This window comes from Podarcis filfolensis (genome assembly GCF_964270895.1).
Source record: "Podarcis filfolensis genome assembly, chromosome: 1".
Taxonomy (NCBI): Eukaryota; Metazoa; Chordata; class Lepidosauria; order Squamata; family Lacertidae; genus Podarcis; species Podarcis filfolensis.
The window spans coordinates 52,167,463-52,177,009 of NC_139604.1; the positions used below are offsets into that span (position 1 = coordinate 52,167,463).

General features: G+C 47.6%; 1 protein-coding gene across 2 annotated transcripts; it reads left to right on the forward strand.

The window, feature by feature from the left end:
- Window positions 1-2,795: 2,795 nt before the first annotated feature.
- On the forward strand, window positions 2,796-8,135 carry LOC310747013 (tubulin alpha-1D chain). Of its 2 annotated transcripts, XM_083581304.1 has the most exons (4): window positions 2,796-2,891; window positions 4,472-4,694; window positions 5,446-5,594; window positions 7,054-8,135. In XM_083581304.1, the coding sequence occupies exons 1-4, from the start codon at window positions 2,889-2,891 to the stop codon at window positions 8,035-8,037; spliced, it is 1,359 nt and encodes a 452-aa protein (XP_083437430.1). In that variant the 5' UTR covers window positions 2,796-2,888; the 3' UTR covers window positions 8,038-8,135. The 2 variants fall into 2 exon arrangements, with proteins under 2 accessions (XP_083437430.1, XP_083437429.1); XM_083581303.1 differs by lacking the exon at window positions 2,796-2,891 and having other exon boundaries at window positions 4,433-4,694.
- Window positions 8,136-9,547: the final 1,412 nt, after the last annotated feature.

Consider the following 9,547-nt stretch of genomic DNA (forward strand, 5'->3'; position numbering starts at 1 on the left):
GGTTGCAATTGATATAGGAATGGTTCATTCTCCCCATGCCCTGCAACCCCCTTACTGAAAATCCATATGCAAACAACAATTGGGCTTGAAAAACCCAGAAGCTTTGAATTTGGCCTACACGTGCTCCACAGTTGTAAATTGACATCCTATGCCCTTTTAAAATGTGGGGTTTTTTGTTTTCATTTTGATTATATATTTTGTGGTTTTATATTTTGATTTTGTTCTGTGAATCTCCCTGAGACCTCTGGGTAAAGAGCAGTATATAAAGTCAATTAATTAACAGATGTTGAGTCAGACCCTGACTAGGATTTTTGGCTAATGCTTTTACTCTGTCCCCCAATTGTACCATGAAGTTCCTTACCACCAAGGTCTCCAAGGAAGCCTTTTAACCCTTTCCTGAGCATGGCACAAGAGCAGAGTCCTTACCTGCTCCACTGGAGGGTCTCTTTCTGGGGAAGCCTCACTGCCGGGCATGGCTTCTTGACTCTGGCAGCCTGGAATGGAGATTGCAGCTTGGATCCCTTGATAACCGCAGCCCATGAACTCAAGATTTGCAAACTTCCACTAAGATCCATTGCTAGGATCCTTTTCTGAGCGAGATGGCCCACTGCTTTACACTGCGGGTAGGAATTCTGATCCCCCAAAGGAAAACAAGACGGAGAAACCCAGGCGAAAAGGGAAGAGGAGCTTTTCCCTTCTAGGAAAGCACCTGTGAATCTCTGCCCTGCTCCCACCATTCCAGAAAGGCCGCTGCCAACAATGGGTCTCTGTTGTTCTTCCCTAACTCTGTTCGTTCTCTGTTGAGACTTGCCGGTTGCCTTGGCAATGCCATCAAAGCATGCTTAGTGGGCTATGCACCACAAGGGGGCAGCATTATCCTTTGCTGGCTGCTAGGTTGTTGGGCAGTGGAAGGCTAAACTCTATCAAGTCTTGACAAGTCTTACCTATATGCACTCCATAGAGTAGCTCCCCCACTCTATGGTGCTCTCTCTCTGTGTATAAACAAACAAAAAATTTTTTTTCTTCCAGTAGCACCTTAAAGACCAACTAAGTTAGTTCTTGGTATGAGCTTTCGTGTGCATGCACACTTCTTCAGATGCACACGAAAGCTCATACCAAGAACTAACTTAGTTGGTCTTTAAGGTGCTACTGGAAGAAAATTTTTTTTTTTCTGTTTTGACTATGGCAGACCAACACGGCTACCTATCTGTAACTCTCTGTGTATGTGTGTATTGCGGCTCAGCGCAGGGTTGACAGAAAAAATGAAGGAGGCCCAACTTCTGCCTTGTCTCATCACTGTCCCCATGGTCACCGCTTGGCAGAACATGCCATTAGGCAAACAAGGAAGCGATTCAAAGGCCGGTGTGGATCAGAGAAAGTGAGCGCCTTGGCCACTTGCATTAGGTAACATTAGTTGTTGGGAATGGCAAGCAAGGAAAGGGCTGTTAAGAATATAAAAAGAGTCTGCTGGATCAGGCCAATGGCCCATTGAGTCCTCTGTTCTCACAGTGGCTAACCAGTTGCTTGTGGGAAGCCCATAAACAGGACCCAGTCACAAGAGCACTCTCCCTTCCTCTGGCTTTCAGCGACTAGTATCCAGAAGCGTTTCTACCTCCAACCATGGAGGCAGGGCATAGCTATCACGGCTAGTTGTGCCTATGTTCTGTTTGAGGGCTTCCCATAGGCACCTGGTGGGCCACTGTAGGAAAGGAATGGAGGGGGAATTTGATTGAGCTTTGTATTTATACTTCTTCAGGTTCAGGGAGACCAGAGGGGAGGGGAGCTGCCTGTTGCAGCCTGATGCTTCATGGCTCCTCTCCAGCCTCTGCTTCTGCCTCTGATTCTGGACTGCACTCTGCCACAGCCTCTTCCTGCTCACTAAACCCTGTTGCCTCTTCAGCTTCCGACCTCCTCCCAGTCTGCTCCCTCTAACCACTCACCATCATCCCACCACCAATCTCCTGGCTCTGAGCCTTCTTCCCTTGGGGGTTCCCCAGCTGGTGCCTCCCACCACAGCTCTGCATCCAGCCAGTCCATGACAGGTCCTTGGGAGTCTCTGGCCAGCCCCTCCTCAGCCACCCCGCTCTCTCCAAGCCATTGCCAACCCTGCTTTGTAGCCTCCTCGAATTTTTTTTTTATTTTTCTGGCTGGAATTGTCCTTGAACTCTGAGAACGCCTCTTGTTTTCCCGGCTGGAAGATAGGATGTGTATGCAAGTGTGTGTAGAAACTAGCCTACTGCACAAAGGTGTTTAGGGAAGCTTTTAATGTTTAATAGGTTATTGTATTTTAATGTTCTGTTGGAAGCCGCCCAGAGTGGCTGGGGAAACCCAGCCAGATGGGCGGGGTAGAAATAAATTATTATTATTATTATTATTATTATTATTATTATTATTATTATTCACACCTGCTGCTCTGTGCACTTTTGCCTCTGGCCCCAGCCACCACTGTCATGTGGCCCTTGGAAGGTTGCCCAGAATGTGGCCCTTTGACAGAAAAAGATGCCCCACTCCATGCTAGCACAACAGCAGGCAGGACTGGGGGAGTTTATAACAAAAAACCAGTGTTTTCTCTTTTTTTAAAGTGAGGCTTGGCTGCACACGTAATAATCCTCTGGGGACAGTCCCTCCCCAATACACAAGTCCCTAGCTATGTTTGGTGTAACCAAGGCTTAGCTTGGCTTTCTCTGTGAATTGTGTGTTGAGTCCGGCCGTAACTCAGAAACCATTCAGGCTAAGCTCCGTGTCCATCTCTAACAACAAAGCATCCTCGTGCCTGGAGATGGGCTGTGGAATGTTATAAAAGGCAGACACTGCAGGAAAACCCCTCAGTTACCAGCCTTCGTCCTCTGAGCTCATCGGCGCCGGGTCGAAGAAGACGGTTTTGCAGGATGGTGAGTCTTGCCTGGACTTGTCAGCTGGGCTGGAGCAGCGAGGGAATGGCAGCCCCACTCAGCATAGCCGTCAGGGCCATGTGGAGCCTCCCTTGTTTTAAATATAGTGCCGTACGATCCCAGTGCCCTTCTAATGGGAATGCAAGTGCTCTTAGATCTGTAACCAGGGTGTCTTTCGAAGTATGCAAGGTGTAGGGGAAAGAGGATCAAATAAATTCACAGTGTAGGAACAGGAGGGAAGAGCAATTAGCACTCTTGATGGTGGGGTGTTTTTACCAGTTTGCCCTCCCCTTTTTCCTTCTTGACTCAGTCTCAGTTCTAGATAATGCGAAATGCTAACACTATTTTTTTTTAAAGAGGGGGGGGGGAGGGAAGCCCAATCTCTGAACACTGAGAGATTCCAGGAATTCCAGACCCTTATCCAGAGTTCAGTTTCCTCAGAATAAAGGACAGCAGAGACAGTGGTGTCTTTAGGATGTATGGTTTATTTACACAGATATACAACCTGAGTCTATGGTGGAGAGGCTCACAGCATTAACACCCCAAGAGGGCCTTCCTTCTCCCAGAGCCACAGCCTTGGATTCATACAGAAATCAGGCATGGCTATGTCTCTCACAGCTGCCCAGCCCTCAGCCTGCTGCATTTTGCCTCTAGCTCTCACAAACAACTCCCAAGAGGGAGTGGGGGAGGGACGGACATCCATTTGTTATCTGGCATGGAGCCATTTCCTTTGTTACCTTAATGACCCATACTTAGAGGACTATTTCAACAATTTGAACCCTTGTTAAGATTTTAACACTTGCCAGATCCAGGAATTAGAAGGGTCTGGGGCATGCAGCCTACCCCACCCCCCAAAAAAACTTTTTTACAATACTATGACAATATACTAACTTTGGTATGCAGCCCACCATGTAAACCCTGAACAACAACAACCCTTTAAAAAGAGCTTTTATAGTGTAGTGCAGCCTTCCCCAACCTGGTGCCCTCCAGATGACTGGTGAGGAGATTTTGCTTCTATTCTTATTAAGCTCATTGTCTGAGAACGAGGTGTCAGCATCTCCTAGCCACTGACTACTGCAGTGTAAAGGCAGAGTTGCTGGAGGGGCAGGGAGATGTCGTGCCAAGGTGCTAGAGCCAAAGGACTCACCAAAATACACTAGAACCAGGAAGATGGTTGTTGCCAGTGCTTTTTTTCCCCTGGGAGGACCCCTTTAGGGGACCCCTAAACATTTTGTGAATCTTTGTACTTTTGTCCATTTACTGTATTTATTTTTCCTGGTTTGAACTATAAAATAGTGATTTTCTTGAGTCAAAATGAGAGCACCCCTGAACATTTATTTTTTAAAGAAAAAAAGCACTGGCAAAGTCCAAGCTCCTGTCTAGGAGTGCCCAGTGGCCACCCAAAAGCCTGGGAATACTCCACTGCCCAGAAAGATGCACTAATCTGCATTTTTGGTGGCTTGCCACAGGGGGCAGTGTTACACAGGGTCAGGGTGTGGGTGGGAGTTTCCTGTTCTACTGCTGGTAGCCCCTGACATGTAGCTTCCATACCAGTGATGGATCTGCCCCTCTTTCCCCAGCGCGAGTGCATTTCTATCCACGTGGGCCAGGCTGGTGTGCAGATTGGCAATGCATGCTGGGAGCTGTACTGCCTGGAGCATGGGATTCAGCCGGATGGGCAAATGCCCAGCGACAAAACCATCGGAGGTGGAGACGACTCCTTTAATACCTTCTTCAGTGAAACTGGAGCTGGGAAGCATGTGCCTCGGGCTGTTTTCGTGGACCTGGAACCCACTGTGATTGGTGAGGGCTGCATATTAGGGGCGGAGTCTGACCAGATCCTCTGTGTATTCTGATTGGATACTGATCTGAGGTGGCCTAAGACATTCTGGTGGCTGCCACGGTGGTAAAAATATAATAATAGATGCTTAAGAACTTCCTGCCCTTTAATGGTACCCCAGGGTAGAATTCTTAACCCTGCCTAATGTTGGCCTGAAGCAGCTTGAATGAACCGGTTAAAGAACCACAGGGATCCATGACATTCATTCGTTAAGAATAAAGGTTGTTCTTCAGTCATTAAGAACAACAGGGTTGTTGTGAGCCTAAAATGGGTTGGAGTTCCTAGGAAGAAAAGTGGTATAGACATGTAATAATAAAACAAACTGATGTAGAAAGCAAGCGAGTTTGGTGCTAGGAACCCATTTCAAGTTTGCGTTGCCACACAAGGGCATTTAAAATGGCAGCATCCTCCCAGATTTGTCTGTATTGTCACAGTATGTCAACAGGAGACAGCAAAGACTTTGGAGTGTGGCTTCCTATGGAAAATGTGCTTGCTGTGGTCCATGTCTGTATCCCCTCTGTGCATGTCTACGGTGGCCCATTGGCTAGCTGAGAACTCTCTAAATCTGGTGAAAAGATTCTCAGGTCAAGGCTGAACCCGTATCATACTCTCAGCTATTGAAATCGAATCCCCATCCTGCCTTGGTCTGTCAGCAGAGTAGGCTAGGAGACAAGAGAGGAGAGGAAATGACCTACTGTTTGCTCTGCAATCCAGATGAGGTTCGGACTGGCACGTACCGTCAGCTCTTCCACCCAGAGCAGCTGATCACTGGCAAGGAAGATGCTGCCAACAACTATGCCCGCGGGCACTACACCATTGGCAAAGAGATCATTGACTTGGTGCTGGACAGGATCCGGAAGCTGGTAATTGGGCTTGGTGGCATGGGAGACCTGGGGCAGGAAGGGGCTGGATCTGCTTTCTGGAATCTGGGAGGAGTTCTGGTTAATGAACGTGGAGGGGAGATAATGAGCGGCTTGTGTTGATGCTGCACAAGTTCAGCTTCCACTGCCTCACTCAGGGAACTAGATTATAGTGCAGAAGGCTTATCCACACTTAAGTTTTGCCCCACACTTTTTAGGTACAGGTCCACACTTTTCCAGTCTGTGTCTGAGTGCTCCACGCCCCCCCCCCCCCGCTGCTTTCCCCAGGAAAACCTGATCTTTACCGCTGAATCAGAACAAACGGTAGTTCGGATTTTGCCATGGATTGCTGTTTGCTCCAATTTGGTAAAGTGAGGGTTTTCACTGAAAAAATGGCCAGGTGTGTGTGTGTGTGTGTGTGTGTGTGTGTGTGTGTGACGCATACCTATAAAGTCTGGACCTGTGTTTAGAAATGCAGAGCAAAGCTAAGTGTGGATGAGCCCTAAAACGAAGGCGACAGCACTAAGATTGGAGACCAGCCTTTTACTATCGAAAAGCAAGCAAAGGCTTCTCGCCAGTCTTGCAGCTTGAACTTTGGATCACCTGACATCGTATTGACATCATGTGATTGACAGGTGGGCAGCTACAACCAGCTGTCCAAATAAGTTGTGGAGGGCAGGTCCATCTTGGATGCCTGACTTTAAGCAAGGCTGGGTGCTGTGAACACTTGAGCGCACAGTGACCTGTGGAGCAGGCTCTTTCTCTGCTCATGCAACAGCCAGTCTCCTACAATGGTGACACAATGGCCGTCTGTCATGAGGACCGATTCTCCACAGGTTATGTAGCAAGTACACCTTTGCTGGAATGAAAGTGTTTTAGATCCTTCTTACTGCCCAGATGATTGATTGGTGGAGAAATCTGGTTCAGTTTAATTCGCGCATCTCAAGCCCATGCATGAACCAAAACAAAGCTTTTCTCCGAAATTTGCACTTCTCTGAAGTTTCTGTTGCAGTTCTGCAACCAAATGATGTGTGCAAAAATGCACGTATTAGGGGAAAATGTGCATAAAATGCATGCATTAGTGAAAGTAATGAAGAAAAATGCAATAGATTAGGAAAAGCAGCTTGCCAAAAATTGTGTCTATTAGTCAAAGCAACATATATTAGGAGAAATCCAACAAAAATGCTGGTGAATTTTCATGAGGACTTAAAAAATATTCAGCAACCTCACTGAATCTAAAACTGGCGAAATTAGAGACAGAGAGGAGTCATCCATCCCAGCTGCCCAGCAATAGGGCTAAACTCTAATGCTGAAATACAGAGACTTGATTGTGGGTCTCCCAGAGGAATTGGGAGACAATAAAGCAGTGGTTGAGAGAGTTTTGGAGGACTCTATCCCATTATTCCACCCCATTTCCTAACCCCAACTGACCACCGCTTGGTTTGTTTCCTGCATTCCACAGGCTGACCAGTGCACAGGACTCCAGGGATTCCTCATCTTCCACAGCTTTGGGGGAGGAACTGGCTCAGGATTCACCTCCCTGCTGATGGAACGGCTCTCAGTTGACTATGGCAAGAAGTCCAAGCTGGAGTTCTCCATTTATCCAGCTCCTCAGATATCAACAGCTGTGGTTGAGCCCTACAACTCCATCCTCACCACACACACCACCCTTGAGCACTCAGACTGTGCTTTCATGGTGGACAATGAAGCCATCTATGATATCTGCCGCAGGAACCTGGACATTGAGCGCCCAACTTACACAAACCTGAACAGGCTCATCGGCCAGATTGTGTCCTCCATCACAGCCTCGCTTCGCTTTGATGGGGCGCTCAATGTGGACCTGACAGAGTTCCAGACCAACCTTGTGCCCTACCCTCGCATCCACTTCCCTCTGGCCACTTATGCCCCGGTCATCTCTGCAGAGAAGGCCTATCATGAGCAGCTTTCTGTAGCGGAGATCACCAATGCTTGCTTTGAGCCAGCTAACCAGATGGTGAAATGTGACCCCCGCCATGGCAAATACATGGCCTGCTGCCTGTTGTATCGAGGCGATGTGGTGCCCAAGGATGTCAACGCTGCTATTGCCACCATTAAAACAAAGCGGACAATCCAGTTTGTGGACTGGTGCCCCACAGGCTTCAAGGTGGGCATCAACTACCAGCCCCCGACTGTGGTTCCTGGTGGGGACCTAGCCAAGGTGCAGCGGGCAGTGTGCATGCTGAGCAACACCACCGCCATTGCTGAGGCCTGGGCCCGCCTGGACCACAAGTTTGACCTGATGTATGCCAAGAGGGCTTTTGTCCACTGGTACGTAGGGGAAGGCATGGAAGAAGGGGAGTTCTCCGAGGCACGAGAAGACATGGCCGCCCTGGAGAAGGATTATGAAGAAGTGGGAACAGATAGTATAGACGGTGAAGGAGAAGAAGAGGAAGGGGATGAGTATTAGCACAGCTCAATCTGTGTTATATGGGGAATTAAAGTGTCCATTGCCTTGCCACTTGGGGATTCTCTTCACAAAATAAAATATTAACTGTGTCACAGAAATGTGGTGTAGTTTTCTTCTTGACTCACAGCTGCTGCCTTGCTCTGCTGGCCTATAAGCATCAAGAAGTCACACACTATTCCTGAAGGTTACTACCTCTGTTCAAATGACACTGTCCCACATGGGAGACCTGAGTCCAATCCAATTAGTGGTCTTCTGTGGTACTGCCACTCCTTTTTTGTCATGATGCCCTTGACAAATGCCCCTCCCTGTAGAAATACTGCTACATAATTGGCTAATATAATTGTCAGCAGCTTCACCAAGCCAAAATTTGCAGGGAGAAGCCCTGACCGTTAAAACCCATGTAAATGTTGTAGAAAAGCCCCATGACACAGTCCTATGTTAGTCCATGAGACTGGCTCTCCAGTGAAGGACTGGGGAACCTGTGCCCTCCTTGCACTCAAGAAATTATGGGACTCCAAATTATGGGACTCCAAATCCCATGAGCCCTAGCCAGCATAGCCAATGGCCAGAGATGATGGGAGCTGTAGTCTAAGTAAGAACAGCTAGTGAACCACCATTTCCCCCATCTCTGCTCAGTGTGTAGGATTGCAGTCTGAAGTACTTTGTTCTTACAGTTTATACAGATGCAAACCAAATAGGGCTGAAGACACTTTGTGGCAAGGAATAAATTCACCGATTCTGCAAGATCCCTTCAGAATCACAAAGAAATCTAAGGGGCTTCTGTGGAATTCATTTCTCTGCTGTTAGGAAACCCAAATGGCTGTGTTTGAGCTATCAAGAGAGGCAGCGGGGCAGAATTGTCTTTTTGTTTCTGACATAACTTGGGACAATAGTTGATATATGACAAAATTCCTTGACATTTCAAGGTGGTGCTGCGCTACTCACACCCTCGTTTCAAATAAAGATCAGATCCAGCAAAGCTTATGCAGATTCCCTGATTGCCATCAGCCTCAAAGGTGCTGTGTGAGTCAGGAAGCTTGGTTATGGTTGGCATAGGAAGCAATGCCTACTGGAAGAGGATACTGTCACTGAGCCTCTCAGGCATAGTTTGGGTAATTCCCAAGTTCTCACTGAGGCTATGGAAAACTACCACTTTTCTCTGCCTTCTTCAGCAAGTTTATATGCACTAACCATAGACAGCCCACTTCCCCTTTTCCTTCCCTTTGGCCCCGTATCTCCTGTATCTGAGTTTGGTCACATCTGCACTATAGTTTTAAGGCACTATGACCCAACTTTAAGTTATGATTTCCCCCAAAGAATCCTGGGAACTGTACTTTGTTAAGACTGCTGAGAATTATTAGCAGATCCCTATTCCCCTCATAGTCAGGTTACCAGATTTTTTCCAATGAATCCGGGGACACTTTTCAATTTCAGTTGAAGGGGTTGGATTTTGTCAGGGGAATAATTTGTAAATCTGGGGACTGTCTCCGGGAAACAGGGACGTCTGGTA